This window comes from Diplodia seriata, assembly GCF_021436955.1.
Source record: "Diplodia seriata strain FDS-637 chromosome Unknown scaffold_6, whole genome shotgun sequence".
NCBI classification, from domain to species: Eukaryota; Fungi; Ascomycota; class Dothideomycetes; order Botryosphaeriales; family Botryosphaeriaceae; genus Diplodia; species Diplodia seriata.
The window spans coordinates 2,790,471-2,807,175 of NW_027117313.1; the positions used below are offsets into that span (position 1 = coordinate 2,790,471).

The window sequence follows — 16,705 nt, forward strand, 5'->3', positions numbered from 1 at the left end:
GCTTGCAAAAAAAGACGGCTTATCACTAGACTGACTCTTGCTTGATCAATGGAGTTGAACCTCTCCTCATCCCTGTCTTCCCTGATTCTTTTTTTTTTCTCGGACCCTCTCGAGGTTCCTCTCTCTCTTACGGGCCGTCTTGATATCTCAGCCGCCACCCGTGCGGCTCCAACACTCTCCTCATCCTCATCGTCTTCTTTCGTTTATCTGTAACCTTTTGCACGGGTGACGCTCGGCTTTTTTCGTGCTTACGATAGCATCTGCGGGGCGTTGTTTTTTTCTTCTTCTCTGAAGTCTTTTTGTTCTTCTTTTTTTTTTTCGTTCTCTCTCTTTCGAAGCAACGGCGTTGGCGGATACTGCATCTGATGTTCTGTTCAGCGCGGTGATATGAAGAAACGTAAAACTTTACCCTCTCTTCTTGTTGCTTTCGAAATGGTTGCGGTGGCGGTGGTGGATGATGCTTTTTTTGTACGAGTCGTTTTGTTTGCAATGTGTGCGTGCTGTTTCGGTTTCGGTGGTGGTGGTCGTGGTCGTGGTCGTGGAAGGGGGGCGGTGATGGTGTTTGTGATTCGGTACGGACCTGACCGGCCTGGACCTGACTGGACCTCGGTCGAAAAGTTTTGAGAAGAAAGATGAGAAAAGAAAAAAGATTGTTCTTAAATTGTCGTGATTGACTGTGTGTTTTTCATGTGTTGGTGTTGTGCGTGTTGCGTTGTTGCTTATTTATCCTGGGTGCTCCGCCCTTTTTTTTACTTTTGTCCTTCTCGGCGCATTTGGCCTGCCGTTGCTCTCTCTACTCTCGGATGCTGTCTGTCTTGCTTGCTCGTTGGTTCTCCTTTGGGGTCTTGGCTCTTCTTGTTTATGACGACTACTCTCTTCATCCTTTAGCTATTGGATGTAGTCTCTTTATCATCTTCTCCTTTTTTTTTCGAGACGTAGACCAAAATGGAGAGATGGGGAGACGACGTTGGTTCTTCTCTCCTTGTTGAGATTGGAGACTCGATAGAGCTAGACTTCGGAAGAAGCGAGGATATACAAGTTAAGACCAATGAGAGAAACATCAGAATGTGAAATATGCTTGTGTGCAGGGTGGTTTGGAGAAGGCTTTTTTGGTGGGGTGGGTGGTTTGAAGTGAGGTATTCATCCTGAGCCTACGTCTTTTGGTGACTGTTCGCTTTCAGCTAAACGATAGTCATACCTCAAGCACCGCGTGTAGCAGTGATGGCTTTCTACAACATCGCCTGTTCGCGTCACGGGCAGAAGGGAGCAAGCAACCGGTGCATGATATAACACGTTCTTGCCCGGCTACATCGAATCACACAAAAGACCCTTCCGCTTCGCACGTCCGTCTTCGTCAGATAGGTTACACCCCGCTTCCATTGGGTTTGAAACTCACGTCTAGTACGGTGGTGCGGCTTTGAAGCCCATTACCACACCCAAACATTCGCTCCAATTTCCCTCTGAATCGACCTCGGATGGGCTTTACTGCGGGATAAGTCATGCGCCTTCACGGGAAACAGAAGAGGCACATCATCTGCAGCCCGCCATGTCACCTGCCGTCTGGTGCAGCCGCTCTGCCATCAGGTGCGGAGATGCCACGCCCTCATCTCACTTCCCCCCCGTGACAGCCATCTCGTGCCTGCAGCTCGCGCGACTACAAAAGCTTCGCTTGACGCGGCTCCGAGCTTGTTTTTGTTTCTTCACAGCACAAGTGGGAGCTTTCTTGAATGCAGACAGGTCGTATCCCAGACTGTTTGTGTTCTTCCAGAAGAAGACTCGATTCACTGTTTGTGTTCTTCCTGGAGGAGACACCCAGGGAGCAAAAGCTGACTCCGAGCATCGTTCAACTGCCACTCACAGGCCGTGTGTGTCCTCCTCGCAAGCGGAAACATATCAAGATGTGGCGATGGTGGTGGTGGGCATCAAAGTCGGGATATGATGCGGTGCAGCAATGATTTCGGCTGGTGGTGGTGGTGGCGGGCGTTTGTTCTCCATGCGGATTGCCGGGTAGCAACTTGGCGCGTGAAATTGTGGAAAAGGAAGAATGGGAGAAAGGAGTTTGGGGCTAGAGACACACGCGCGGAGGACAACGAGTGGCAATGTTTTCATCATCGAGCAAACAACTTAGTAAGTTGAGAGATGCATCTTCACTGTGGACGATGGCGGAAAGGACAGAGACGCGCACGTCTGGATGGGCTTATGTAGCTGATTTCTGCGGCCGCAAAGGCGCGGCGAGCCAAGTGGACATGACCCGCGTGATGAGATGGCTAAGCAACACCTGCACCGGATGGGAAAGCATGGGCGTAAGGTGAATGTGCGGGCTCGTTGGTGTAGTCAGCATACCAACTGTGGTTCGTGCTCGCGGGACGACGTAGCACTTTGTATGGTCACAGACATGTGATGGAGTTTTCAGCCAGGCAATGACTCAAGATGCATGTGGCGAGGGTGTCCATAGCCCTGCGTAAAAGTCGATTTCGTATTACTTAAGGAGCACCGGGTTATTGGTTCGTTCTTATTCTGGTATCCTATTGTGGAAGAAACGCTGGTAACAACGTGCGCGAGACGTTATTGACTTGGGAGAGGCGTTCTAGTTGAACTGAGAAGACCGTTTAGTTGGTGTTCTAATTACCCTCACCTCCGCGGCAGAGTTGCGTTTCGACAACATCCAGCATTATGCATGGACCTCATCATTTATGGAAGACGGTGATGCCGAGTCAATTCGATTGATGGTACTGGCCATCAATCCTGAAATATCACAATAGCAGCGTAAATTTCAGCATCTGACACTCAAACACAATAAGCAACGAGCGTCCTATACGATCAAGAGCTCGCTGTTCCAGGCGGAACAGTCGGGTGAGGTGCCGATGTTTAGGTTGATTCCCAACAGATTCCGTAGCGAAGCACATCAATCTTCGACGAAGGAGGCGCTGATTTAAACCATTTCTTTAGTTGAACCCCGGTAATTGTACAGATGACGCGGCTCTCTATACAGCCCCCGTGAGTCTGTCGTGTGAGCTCAATAACTGTCCATACCTTCCCAAGTATCAGATCGTCACATCGATATACACTCCTTTTGACATCGCAGTCTTTTATCTTCTTCCGAAAGCGCTCCACTCTCATGCTCTACCCGCCCTCCCGCCCAACTATTGCCATCTCCGTCCATGACTGTCCATTCTCACCGCTGCAAACAACCGCCGCAGCCCATTACCTTAAGACAAACCTTGCAATATCTCCTCAAGCATCCGTTCTCTCGGGACAAGCAGCGCTGATAATGACCACAAACCCCTCTCCAGATCCTTATCCAAAAATCGAGACTCCCCTCCCCACAGATTCATCCAGAAGTTCCAGACCCCTGAAGAGATCCAGACCCCTACTTTGTCTCACCTCGTTCGGCGATAAAGAGGAGCGGCATTTTGGTGCAGCACCAAACCCCAATTCCTCGAAGCGGCAGGTAAACACTTGGCGTCGGCGGGACGAAACTCCCGCGCAAACTCAACCACCTACCGCAATGCTCATGCGGCGCCGGACTTGAATGCCGAAGACAGAAACCCTTGCCGAATGCACTTGATCGACCAAGTCTACACGTGAGACAAAACGCGCCTCGACAACGTAAGACTGAAGTATACTCTTACATTTTTCCTTTGTTGCGGGGGGTGACGAAACCTCCCCGAGCCAGGTCGATCTAGAGGTAAGGGAACGCGGAGGCGGGCGAAAATGTGAGACAGGGCGAGGCTTCGCCTTGGTAAAACATCATGAAGCGAGACATCCGTGAAGAGATTCCACAACACGCAGGCATCGCGCTTATGCCACAGCGGCTCCTACAAATAGTACATCGTGTTCATGGGTGTTTGAATCCCAAGGCTCGGACGTAAATGTAAGCTTTATATGCGCACATTTACGTCTAGATCTTAGACTCAACCACCAATGAATATAACGCACGATCTGTGGGAGGGGGCCAATTACTTGAATCACCCGCCGCGTTGCTGGAAGGAAGAGCCGAGCACCACAACGTTAAAGAGACAACCACCAAGGAGACACAAGCAAAGTGGTCTGATATCCATCTTTGTCGCGCCCACTCTCTTTCTCGCATCCCGCTTCGTTCTCCCGCCACGCGTTCTCACTTTCGAACGCCGAAGACCCGCCATCACTTCTTTCGAGAAGCAGAAACAGCGGTTGCTTGCGGGGGCAGTCCCCTTTCTACCGCGCCCCCGGGTTCCGATATGGGAGTGAGTAGAGAAATAAGAGCACACACCAGGCCCGGCCAGGCCAGGCCGTACCCGCATTCCTCCCTCGCGCTCCCCCAAGCGGTCGGCCTGTCTGTCTACCTCCCGCGCCTCGAACCTAGCTCTACACCAACTTCCAAATTCGGTACATGCAGCGATGGTGCAGTAAGTGCCTCGGAGCGGCCGTCATCGCGGATGCCGCTCCCGTCTGCCGAACCGCCGCAACGGGCAATTCGCGTCCGGCACTAGCGAAGTGGTCCTCCGCCGACTTACCGTCGAGCAAGTAGGTAGGTAGGTAGTAGCGTCGACGACGTCGTTGTTGGAGGGAGAAGGCGAGAAGTAGTGGTGATCCTCGTCCGCCGGCGCTACCTAGCATCGAAGCCCTGCAGACCCAGACCCGGGGCGGCGCCACCCTCCTTCCTCTCCTCTTCCTCCTCCGCTCGAACGCGTCCCAGTGTAACGGCACGATAGTAGTAGTAGTAGTAGTAGTAGTAGTATGCGGGAGCTCTCAGGCCATAACGCAAGGGAGACGAAAAGGAAATGAAAAATCGGAAAGGCAGGCCTAACGCCGCCGGCCCCGGGAAAACAAACACACCACCATCAGACATCACTTGGCCCGCACTTGATGGGTTGAGAAGAAGAAAATTTCAAGCCATGTCCTTATCATCGCCTGACCTCATTCGAACGGAGGGAAAAAGGATCCGATCCGATTTTCTTTCCCCCCTCACTACATTCGCGAAAGCGAGGGCGGGAAGGAGGGTCCGTGTGGACTAGAGCAGCAGCAGCAGGGCCATAGTGGGCACGGCATATTCGTGATGTACTACATACGTACAGGGTGTGTTGCATCCCGGCATGCACTCGGAGATGGGGGCGAGGGCGGGCCGCCGTCCGTGTGTGTAGAATGATACGCACGAGTCCCGTGGTTCGATGGTATGAGGACGTACGCGAGGATGTTGTGCCGGAACGTTCGTTTCGGCTCTTGGTCAGGAAAACCGGGGGTCGGCCTTGAGGAACAGCAGAGTGCCGCGGGTGGCGAAGGAACAATGAGAAAAATGTGTCGGTGATGAGGTGTGGTGGTTCGATCGGCCGGCCGTCGGACCGAAGACGGTTGCCCGACTCCCCGATGCAGGGTAGGCGGCGGCTCTTCGTATGTTCCCCGATTGGGTAATCTTGGCAACGAATGGGGTAAGGGGGGTTGGAGAGACGAAAGACCCTATGGTTGCGGAACGGAAACGGAACGGACGCTGGTGGGAAAAGCTGGATATTTAGTGCTGTATACTGTATCTATAATTCCAAGCCTCAACAGCCCTATCAACAACAGAACCAAAGACCATCGACACAAGCGAGCGAGCGTGGAGCAGGGCGGCGGGAACGCCACCCAATGCAATGTGTTTCTCGGGCAAACATCCGAAGCAGGAAAATAACGACAAGAACCAGCAGCAAACATTGACTACGGACAAACGCCTCTCGACCCAATCGAATCCGATCGCGGCGGCGGCCAGACCACCTCCCAAATCCCCAGCTCTTTTCTCGATCCCCATCATTCCCTACTTCCCGTTCCTGAACTGGCCCCAAAGATCCTTCATCCTCTTCTCCTGGCCGGGCGTAAAGTCCTCGTAGCACTCATCCCAGCTGTAATCCATGTAGTTCCGGATGGGATCGACACCGGGCGAACCCGGGCACGAGTCCTTCCCAACCGGGCACTTATCCGTCGCGACGCTCTCGGCCGGGGTATCCGCGATGCCGTCGCCGGGCCCGTCGCACGAGTTGCCCTCGAACGTGTGCAGCAAGCCGAGCCAATGGCCCGTCTCATGAACCGCCGTCATGCCCATGTTGAACTTGACGCGGTCGCCGCCCGGCATCGTCGCGGCCGCCACCTCGCACCCGTCGTTCACGTACGTCGCGGGCGTCGGGCTGCCGCCGATGCTGGCGGGCATGGTGCAGGTGCCCAGGCCGGCGAAGTCCGAGTGGAAGTAGATGTTGAGGGCGGCGTAGCCCCCCTTGCGCAGCGCCTTCTTCATGGCCGGCGTGTCGCCGTTGTCGCCGACGGCCCACGCGTCGGAGACGGTGAGCTCCGACCCCTTCAGGTTGAAGCTGATGCCGTGCTTGCCGTACGCCTTGTTCATGACGGCGGCCTGGTCCTGCGCCATCTTCTGCCAGTTGCTGTATTTGCCCTTGTTCGCGTTGGACACGACGATGTGGAAGTAGGCGTCGACGGCGATGGCGGCGTTCTGCCGCGACAGGAGTGACGCGTGCGAAGCGCCCGAACCGCCCGACTTGACGCCTGCGTGGTACAGGTCGAGGTTGGCCTTGATGATCTCCGGGTGCGCGTTGGACGAGCAGTTGAAGTGCTGGCCGAGTGCCAGCGCGCTCAGGGAGAAGAGGACGAGGAGTCGTTTGAGCATGTTGGAGTTGCTGGCTGCTGTCTGCCCTTGGCCGGAGGTGCTGGTTCGAAATTCGGATTGTGGACGAGAATATAACGAAGCCGTGAGAGTGCGGATTGCTGGAGATGCTCGGCGCTGCTGAGTGCTGATGCTGCCATCTTTGGGGCCCATGGCCGCCATATTTATCCCATTTCTCACCGTGTTCTGGATCCCCTGCCATGTGGAGGTCATCTAGCGGGAATCATGGTTGCTTCTCTAGAACGCGGCTGTGGCGCACTCTGGAGCTTTCCCAAAACGATGCAAACGGTAGCTTGTCGGCGTGTCACCCTGCGACAAAGGTCCGTCGCGTGGGCGGGGCTTCTAGGTCGGCGCGGGTGAGACCTAGGGCCCGTGATTGTGTGCCTAGAACTTCTTCACCTTCAGCAAGGGGAGGTCGAGAAGAATAATTTGGTTCATCATTGGAAACTTGAGACTTCTAGAAGGGAAAAAGCCAAGATCGCCTTGCACGATCTTCATACCCCACGCCCCGAACGCCGAGCCCACAATCAAAGAATCCACGCGGTAATCACATCCAGATCGAACTCATCAAGCTTCGCCGGGTCTCGCGCTTCGGCCGGTCGCAGTTGCCGTGCCGCCGCCCTCGTTATTCCACGTCAGGTAGGTGTGATCGCCGAGTTTCCTGTACCTCCGTGTCAGCAAGCGTGTCCAAGGCTTTGTCACATAGGCAGATCCTACCTCGGCTTGATCAGGTGCGTCGCCGTGAAGAGCGTTCCGAGAACGATGCAGATGCCACCGACAACGACATAGGCGATGCCCAAGAAGGGGTTCTTGCCACCCATGACGGTCGTGGTCGAGATGAGAATGGCCTTGGTGCCACCATAAGCCGTGACATTGAAGTCTGCCCAACGTTAGCTTGGGATTCACGCGGCACCGGGAGCAAGCTTACTGTCATCGATGTCGATCTGGTACCGGGCCACGGTCATGGTGTCGTCGTCATTCCTCATTGCCAACTTGCTGAAGGTGGGAAGGCCGGCCGTCCGCATCCAGACCATGAAGCCCTCGTCCTGGGAGAGATCGGGAATGGGAGTGTCGTCGTTGTAGCCGTTCGGGAAACGGACCTGCCAGTTGGGGGGCGGCGCGACCTGGTCATTGGTGTAGGCCGTCTTCTTGAAAAGTTCCTTGTCGCTGTCCCAGGCGATGCCCTTGTTCGTCATGTTGTAGTAGTCGCTCTCTCCACTCGCGGGGTTAAGGCGCTGCAACTGCGAGAAGGTATCGTTGAAGACCGAGTTCGCAATCAGACCGCACGGGTAGTAGGCCTTTCCCTTGCCGTTCAGCTTCAACGGATCGCAGTCGCTGGCACTGATGGAATCGTTGCTGCGGAAGGTGCCCTTGAGCTGCGAAGGATCCTCCGACTTGACATAACGACGGTGGTTCTGGTAGAAGTTGGTGAGGCGGTAGTACAGGAGCACCGACGGGCCGATCTCGTTCTCGATCTCGAATTGGATGGAGCAGACGGTGGTGTTGTGGGGGTTTTTCGGATCATAGCTGGTGTTCCGGAAGCTGTGCGCCCACGACGGGGGCAGCGCGCTCGGGTTGCTGGCCTTGAAATAACTCGACACGCGGTCCGTCGGCACGTCGTCGAAGGTGTTGGACGACGGCGGGAAAGTGACATTGGCCGAATTAACGGGCGACTGGTTGTAGCAGTCGGTGTAATCGATGGAGATTTCCTCGACCTGCGCAAGGCGTTCGTCAGCACCAGGCCCGCGACAAGGCTGTCTTCCGGAGGCCACGAACCATCGAACTCGCCCATATCAACAGCCCGCCGATTGGCGCGAATATGATGCCGACGGCGAAGAAGAGGGGGAGCACAGTCTTGGGGGTGAGGATGGGTCTGCGGGCAGTCAGCGGAGGCCGCGCGGTGGACGGCGGCAGCGGGCGGGAGCGACGTACTGCCAGGCCTTGAGACGCTGCTGGCGGAAGGCCGTGTCTGCGCGGCGGAGGAAGCGTTAGTCATGGCGCGAGAGCCTGGGATGGCGTGGCTATCGTACTGGCGGGTCTCCTGCTCTTTGTCTTCTTGGTGTCGTTGGCATCGTTCTCTTGGCTGCTAATCGAGTCGGTGTGCTGCATTTCGGTCTGCGACATGGTGCGCGCTCGTGCTCCTTTGCGACAGGAGCATCCGATGGGCGCGGGGAGTCGGCTGCTGGGCGGCGAGGTGTTTGTTGCAGGCGTGGATGGAGGCGCGGACGATGCTCGCAGGACGGTCGCTATTCTAGGAGGCCTTGGCGCGCCTGACGCCTCAGCCCCCCAGGATCCGCGACCTCCGATCGTCGCCGCAGCACCCAGAACTCAGAGCCAACCACCATCCGCTCCAACTGCTGGCCCCAATGCCGCTGCCACGCCGTCCCAATGCCCGAATTGTGCCGCCGCTACCTTCTGGAGCCCTCAGTACAACCATAACCGTTGCCAAGGCCGGACCTCCGTCTTCATCTCAGCCCTGGCTCGGCAGGAGACCCACTTGTCAATCCGACGCGTCCCACCGGCGTTGCCCTCGATACAACTCAATCTGAACGAACACTATTCCATCCGCACGCTCAACAAAGCACATCACCGACTCGCCGCTGCCATTGCCACCGGAATGTGTGAGAGGCAATGTTATTGCTTGCTCCGCGATTAAGGCGCTGCCTGCCTAATATATGTACATCCGAATCGCTTCCCAACTTTCCGCACTTCAACACCCGACGCTCCGGACCAAGACAAAGCTAGGTCAAACACAATTCCCTTTTCAACATGTAAATCTTAGTCCATATCTCTATTACTGCCTCAAGATATGCCCCTCCTCAATGCATCGTACACACTTAATCCCGCAAAACAAAACCCCTCCCCCCGCTCACTCGCTCCTGCGCTTTATTTCTCCCCTCCCTCCCTCCAGTCCCATCCGTACAATCCTCCCCCCGTCCTCCCATCCACCCATCCACCCACCATCACCTCCCATCCATCCCATCCCCTCCCATCCACCCATCATCAACCCCCCACCACACCAACCAAAAAACTCAAATCAACTCAACTGAGTCCCCACCCCCCCGGCCCCCTCCTCCTCTCCCTCCTCCCCGCCCCGCCCCCGCCCCCGCCCCCGCCCCCCAGCTCCGCGCCGCCAAACAGGACCAGATGCACCGGCGGCCAACTGCAGCAGAACCGGCCGCGGTCCGGCCGGCACCGCCCGCACGCCGCGCACTGCACGCGGTACGCCGCGCTCGCGCTCATGCGCCGCTGCAGCGCTACCATCACCATGGCTGCTGCGCCGGGTGGTTGCGCCTGCCGTTGCCCGGGGGGAGGGAGGGATGATGGTGGTGGTAGCGGTGATGGTGGCGGGGGCGGGAGGAGGAGGAGGGGGCGTGGTGGTTGCGACGGTGGTGGTAATGGCGATGATGGGGTTAGGAAGGGGAGGAATGGCTCGGAGGAGGCGGGCGTGGGGCGCCAGGTGGAAGGGGCGGGGTGGTTGCGCTGGAGCACGGTGATGGTGCTGCTGGTGCTGTCGCTGGAGGAGGAGGACGACGACGAGGAAGAGGACGACGAGGAAGAGGGGGAGGACGGGGACGAGGGCGGCGAGGAGTATGTTGACGAGGTTGAGGAGGATGAGGTTGTCGACGAGAGCGACGATGAGGAGGATGCCGTGCGCCGGCTACTACGTTCTGGCCCGCCGCGCCGTGGGACCGGCGGCCCCGGTCTGCCTGGTGTTGGCTCTGCCGGTGGTGGTGGTGGTGGTGGTGGTGGTGCTGGTTGCGGGCTCGAGACACGTGTCTGCGTCGGGGTTCGTAGCGCCGAGGGAGGAGGGGAGGGGGAGGGGGAGGGGGACGACGGTGTTGTTGTGACGGGTTTGGCAACAGCCGTCGTCGCCGCAGCAACCGTCGTCGTCGTCGTCGTCGTCGTTGCGGCGGTGAATAAAGCGGGTGGCGGGTTCGTGGGGAGGGCGGCGAACGCGGCGGCCATGGAATTGGCACGTGTTCGTATTGAAGGTGGAGGCTGTGTTGGTGGTGGTGGTAGGGGTGGTGCTGGTGGCGGCGGCGGCGGCGGTGGCGGCAAATATTGCGGCTGAGTCGTCGACGACGACGACGACAACGACGAAGCCATGTGAGGAGGAGGAGGAGTCGTGGCGGGTATTTCTCTTCCGGATGCTGCCGCCACCACCGCTCTCTTCGAAGTTGGCGACGATGTTGACGACAACTGTGCGCGGTTGGGATGAGGAGATGCTTGTCGCGGGACGGAGTAGACCGTGGCTGCTTCGAGCGAGGATAGCTGCAAAGAAGCCAACCTTTGCTGGTAAGTTGACTGGTGGTGGTGGTGGTGGTGGTGGTGGTGGTGGTACGGTCCCCTGGACACCGGTCCTATCGTGACTACGGCGGCGCGGTGTGAATGTGTGACGGACATTGCTACTTTTCTGGAGAGTGATGACGATGATGATGGATTAAAGACGATACTTCCTAGCTAGTTGGACGTTAAGAAGGCACACTGATGACACGAGATATACCCCAGACGAGCCCGGTCCACCGATCCATAGTGATGTATGGACAGGCCTTCTGTCTTTGTTTGTTACGCAAAAGTGCAGATCACTGTGTTCAGGGTGATGCCAACAAGGTGAATGTCTAAGATCGATTTCCTACTGCCGCCTATGGGCGTTCAAAGTGCTTCTTTGATGACCCCCAATCAATCTTCGCTAACCCATCCCGAACGCTGGTTGAGGCCGGAATCAATGAAACAAGACGAGCTACATGCTGGGTGCTGCTACTGTATGAGTAGTGGGGGTATCAGAGTGTAAGTGCCGATGACGATGATGGAGTGCGCCGGGGAACCGAAATACGGAACAGATGACTGAACAAAGGGAGAGAACAGCCGAACCTCAAGCTCGGCGGCGAGGACGGCGTTGAGCGATACCCAAAAACAAAAACCCCAAACCCCAAAAGAACGCCTGTGTCGTGAGATGCTGTGTTCGTGACCCAGAGATGTGAATGCGAGGGGTTGCTCCAGCTTCACATCAACATGCGATGGAGCCATAATCCGAAAAACCGAAACTAACGCCAATTCCGCCGGCCAATGCCCATGTAACCGAGAGACCCAATCAGGGGATCGCGATGCAATAAGTGTACGGGACGAAACGATAGGAGATGATGAGAGAGACTATATGGCGAAACATCGCGCAAGACGACAATGCAGTCGCGACAAGCCCCGCAGTCGCGAACGGACCTAGGTCCGCAGCGAAGGCTGGTGACGATGAGGCTGAATGACCAAGTGTTTCACATGGTGATCGATCCGCCCGCGAATCGACGCAAGCATCAAGCATCTAGTTCTCCCAGTCGTTGAAGTTGTCGAGATGCTGCTGGAAGTAAATGGGCTTGAACCAGCCAATCTTCTCGTAGGCGGCCCACAGCTTGCTGGCCTTGTTGACGTCGATCTTGCAGGCCTGCTGGGCCTTGGTCTTGTTGAAGTCCTCGCCCCTAAGGAGAGCGCGAACGCGAGCCTGGAAGATGCGTCGCTTGTTGTAAAGGTAGGTTGCGCACGTGAGGCGGAGCGTGGAAGCGACATTAAGCTCGGAGGGGTGGAGTTCACCCCGGTCGGGATCGGCGGATAGGTCAAGGGGCTGACCCTTCCATTCCGCCTTCAAAGCTTTCCTGCCGTCTTCGGGAAGCGTCTCCAGGGGTGGCGCATAATTGGGGATCTTGTGGAAGTCGACGTCATCTCGCGACGCCTGGACCTTGGGTGCCTTGGGGGTCGGGGGCTTTGCGTCGAATGACTCAAGCAGCGCAGCCTTGGGAGTGCGCTTCGTAACCCGGGGTGCGCGAGGCAGTCTGGGGGCGGCCGGCTTGGTCTTGCGGACGCCGGCGGGAGCGGGGGCCAATGCCCGCAGATGCGAACGCTGAGTCGACTTCTTGGGGCCGTACATGCTCCAGGTTGCGCGCTCGTTGCGCATCCACTGGACGGGGTTCTTGCGCCACTGGCTGACGGCAATTGACTTGCAGGCGATGGCCAATTGGTACTCCTCGCGGGTCGGTCGGTCGTAGACATTGCTCAGTCTGGATTCGGCAATGTGCCTTGAGATGAGAGCCTCTTGCTCAGGAGTCGTTCCAACGCTAGGGAACAGGGGCGCGGTTGTCGCGCCGATCTTGTCACCGCTCCACGCCGGGAACAGAGGCGGGTCCCTGCTCGTATCCTCCTCCACCGAGCACTGCGAGTCCTCCTTGTGGAGATTGTCGAAGGGCGAAACAGGCGGGGAGGGAGGCAGCCCCTTTGCGGAGCTCCGGATGTTGCTGCCTAGAGAGTTGACGGTGAGGCGGTTGATGGTGCAGTCGAGCGCGGGCGCGGGCGTCGCATCCATTGCGCAGTCGGCGGGCGACTTGGAAAAGCTCTCGGAGCGCTTCATCTCCGGCGGCGAGAGCAGGGAAGAGACAGAGAAGCGTTGGTCGGGCTTGGAGGGGGTTGCTGTCGTGTGTTGCGAAGCCATTGTCGCGTGCAAGAGTGGGATTGGGGGGCGAGGGGGAGAATTGGGGGCGTTCGCCGGTTTAAGAGGCAGCCTAGGCTGCAGGGGAAGGTGCTGGAAGGATTGCGCTGAGGTGTCGAGTGTGTTGCGTTGTTCTGGCAGCGGTCGGGCTGGGGTGGCGAGGCGGACAATAGGCTGCTTTATGAATAGATGCGAGTCTGAGCGTAAGACGTGACAAGCGCGGAGCAGCCAATGGCAGTGCACTGGGGGGCGTTGCGCCGGTCAGATTGGCACAGCAGGCAGAACTGGAATTTATTGCCTGGGGCAGTCGGGCGCGCAGTGTGAGGGCAGCTGGCCGTAGCGACTGGGACTGCCGGGCGAGAACCGTGGTTCGGAAATGGGGGACCTTTGGGGCGCCGTGGGGCGCGGACAAAGGCGTGCTTTATGAACCACGACCAAAGAGGGCTGTGTCTGGGAGCAGGGTGAGTGAGAGGGCAGATGACTGGTTTCTAATCAGGCGGAGCGCGGGCTCGCACAATGGGACAAAGAGCCTGGTGGGCGGGCGCCGCAAGGGCGGGCTGCGACAAGGCGGCAGATCGCAGGTGTCAGTTGCTGGCAGGGCTGGTTAGCTCCGAGTATCATCAGGCACACTCGCGCGCTTCTCAGCGGCCTGAGGTGAGCGGGCTGGCCATTCGTCAGCATGATACAGGAAGGCGGGCGAACAGGAGAGAAGCGCCGGAGGTGTGGCAGTGCGTTGGGCGCTGGGCCGGCGCTGATAGGGCGGCCTGGTGCTGGGGACATGCTGCTGGCGGCTTCTGCGCCGCGCAGGTCTGGATACCTGGCGTGCTCTTGCGGGCGGCGTTTGGAGCAGGTGATGGGAGGTTCGCAGTGAGCGCGAATGAGTCAGGCCCAGGGTTCGGCGCCATGCCTATCGCGGCCAAGCGCCAGCCCGTCGCCGGGCGAGTAGGTGCTACGCATATCGCGCCTGCTGCTGCTGGCAGGCTCGCATTTGCGCGCGCACTGAGGTGGGGGGAGCCAAGCGCCATTGTTGGCTGCGGTGACGCAGCGCTGCTCGACGAGACGCCCATTGTCCGGCGCTGGCAGTGCCTGCTCCCGTACACGTGTCGCAGGACAAAGCAAGCAAGCAGGCAAGCGGCGACACGGCGCCCGCCGCGCTCAGTCCGCCGCGCGCAACGTCAATGCCTGCTGCACCCGCTTTGCGTCGGATATCGCGCCGCAGGGCAGCCATTGACGAGCCCACATCGCGCAATGTCTAGCACGCCCGCCCGACGACCGCCCGGCGGGGGCTGTCAGTCGACAGTAAGTCCGCTGCGCTCGCCCCCCGGTCGGCGCCGCTATCTCCAATCTCCATCGTCAGCGCAGCTCCAATAATGGCTGATCTGGTGACACCTCGCCCTCCTGCATCCCGACGGCGCCGCCACCAGCCACGCGGCGGACTGGGGCCTTGGGCCGTGGGCCTGGCGCGTCCCTGGCCGGCGCGCGCGCGAGGCTGCTTGGTCAATTGCATCATAGGCGGCGCGAAGGCTGCCATCTGACGGCCGCTAGCCAGACCGCTCCGTATCTGGGGGGGCCGGGGGGTGCTCTCGTGGACACGGCGGCGCGCGCATGTGAAAGCGCCTGAGACAGCGCCCGCACCTGACAGCCCGGCACGCACACCCTCGCGGCGCAATCGAGGGCGGGGTGGTGGTTGAAATGCCATCCTTATCGCTATCGCTTCTATTGTGGAGCGCACAGGGCCCAGGTGCCGCGGGCCACCGACCCCTCACCAGCATCATCGGGCTGAGCCCGTCAGCACCGCCGCGCTCCGTCGCCAGCAGCCTCCAACACCGCTGACTACGCAGAAGCGCGCACTTCGCTCCATCACAGCGACCTCGATCGCGACCTGAGAGCGACGGCTCCCGCTCGCGCCCGACTCCACCACACCGCCAGCGCGCGCATGATCAGAGAGCCCACCAGCGCTACCCGGCAAGCGGCTCCTATCTCGAGGTCATCTACCCGCGCTCCCCCACACCGCTCATCAGTCCGCGATCCCTGCCACCCGCCTGCCTCCTCCGCACCATCCCACTCCGCTACAGGCAGTCACGCCGCGTCGTTGCCCTTGCAATTGCTGCGCGACGGGCGGCTTGGGCGGCCGCCATGCACGCCATCGATCGACGTGCTCCGGCCCGCCGTCGCATCCCATCTGGCCCAGCGCGAAGCCACCAGCCTGTTGAGGGGGCCGATCCCTTGGATGGGCAGATAAGCTGCCGGTGATAGGCTCCGCCGCCCAGGCGCGCTACCTTTGGCTGTCACCCAAAGGCCCTGCAGAGACGATCCATGGGACCCTGCATGCTCACTTCGCGCGTGCTGCGGCTTATTAGGCGGGGTCGCTCTACACCTTCTCTATCAGCGGGCGTTCGCGACCGTCGTGCAGATGATCACTGTCAGGTATCATTCGGCATCTGCGTCCATTCTTCCTGTTCGTCAATTGCGCGCGGCTGCGTCGGCTCCAGCGCCGCTTTTCCCTTGCTGCCGTTTCTGTCCGAACGGGCTGGTCGTGTCTCAAAACTTCCGTCCAGTCCGCGTCCTTGCTATCCCCAACCCTCCTCTACGGGACCGCGGTTTCAGAAGGTGTTCGTGTTGCGAGCTGGGTGTGCGGCGCGCGCAGCCGTTCGGCGGCTGGGAGCACACAGCGCGGCTCGTGATATCTGCAGCCACATGGTGCGTCTACGCGTCTTCCCGGCTCGCGCGCTGCAGATTCTCTGCGCAGCACCACGGATTCACGACGGTCGGCCGTTACTGCGACCTCGATCTGGACTCCCGGGATGCAATTGGAGCACACACGCCGCCCTTCAAGACATTTTGTTTCAGCACTTATCGTCCTGGCCGTCCTCGAGAGTGCGGTTACCGGGCCTCCTCGCAAGACCGTCGGTCGCAGACACACCAGGGCCCTTTCAGATGATGGCCTGTGCAGCCTCCAGGCGGGGGGCGACAGCAGGTGGTTGAAAAGTCAACACCTGAGGTCGGCGCAGCAGGACTGCAGCGGTCGCGACACCACACCAATGCACGTCATAATAAGATTCGCAAGGGCACAACGAGGCTTAAGCGACAGGAGGCCTGAGTTTGGCGCGCTGTGGGGCCGCGGGCGCGGTTCTGCGCTATCGATGCGCTCCCGTTGCTCTCCCGCTGCAGCCTCAGGGAACAGCCTCTAGCCTCCGGCCGACGATCTGTGACGGCCAGTCGCCACCAGCGCGGCACAGACGTCCGCGACGAGATGCGGACGAGTTGGGCTCTTCAGCGCCTCTCTCGCTGTCTGGCTGGCCCAACATTCGACTCGTCCGGGAGCTCTGATGATTCAGTGAAAAATTTTCACGGTGAGTCTACGTAATAGCCTTTTCCACCGTCCGCCATTTTCTTCTCACGGATTTACGCCACTCGGAGCCATGGGCCGCCCAGTCGTCCCGGCTCCGAAGCGGCCGTTCAGTGAGGCCGTATTGCCTCTGCACGCCGTTAACGAGTCTCGTGTTGTGGTGTCTCCATCTCACACAACATGCGTTGCACTGCAGGCCTTCTCCTGCATGGGAATCCGGGCCTCCCGCAAACCCTATCTGCTATCCGGTCATCTGCGC

General features: G+C 58.9%; 4 protein-coding genes across 4 annotated transcripts; 1 reads left to right on the plus strand and 3 right to left on the minus strand.

The window, feature by feature from the left end:
- Positions 1–5,770: 5,770 nt before the first annotated feature.
- SLS55_006710 (uncharacterized protein) lies at positions 5,771–6,628 on the minus strand (the record flags this gene model as incomplete). The annotated part of the gene is made up of 1 exon (XM_066778139.1): positions 5,771–6,628. One exon carries the CDS (start codon positions 6,626–6,628, stop codon positions 5,771–5,773), a length of 858 nt encoding a protein of 285 aa, XP_066632234.1.
- A 710-nt stretch (positions 6,629–7,338) lies between these two features.
- LEM3 (alkylphosphocholine resistance protein lem3) lies at positions 7,339–8,749 on the minus strand (the record flags this gene model as incomplete). The annotated part of the gene is made up of 5 exons (XM_066778140.1): positions 7,339–7,505; positions 7,554–8,340; positions 8,402–8,498; positions 8,558–8,594; positions 8,656–8,749. 5 exons carry the CDS (start codon positions 8,747–8,749, stop codon positions 7,339–7,341), a joined length of 1,182 nt encoding a protein of 393 aa, XP_066632235.1.
- A 1,372-nt stretch (positions 8,750–10,121) lies between these two features.
- Positions 10,122–10,545, plus strand: SLS55_006712 (uncharacterized protein; the record flags this gene model as incomplete). The annotated part of the gene is made up of 2 exons (XM_066778141.1): positions 10,122–10,277; positions 10,492–10,545. 2 exons carry the CDS (start codon positions 10,122–10,124, stop codon positions 10,543–10,545), a joined length of 210 nt encoding a protein of 69 aa, XP_066632236.1.
- Positions 10,546–11,942: 1,397 nt separating this feature from the next.
- SLS55_006713 (uncharacterized protein) lies at positions 11,943–13,100 on the minus strand (the record flags this gene model as incomplete). Its single annotated transcript, XM_066778142.1, has 1 exon — positions 11,943–13,100. One exon carries the CDS (start codon positions 13,098–13,100, stop codon positions 11,943–11,945), a length of 1,158 nt encoding a protein of 385 aa, XP_066632237.1.
- Positions 13,101–16,705: the final 3,605 nt, after the last annotated feature.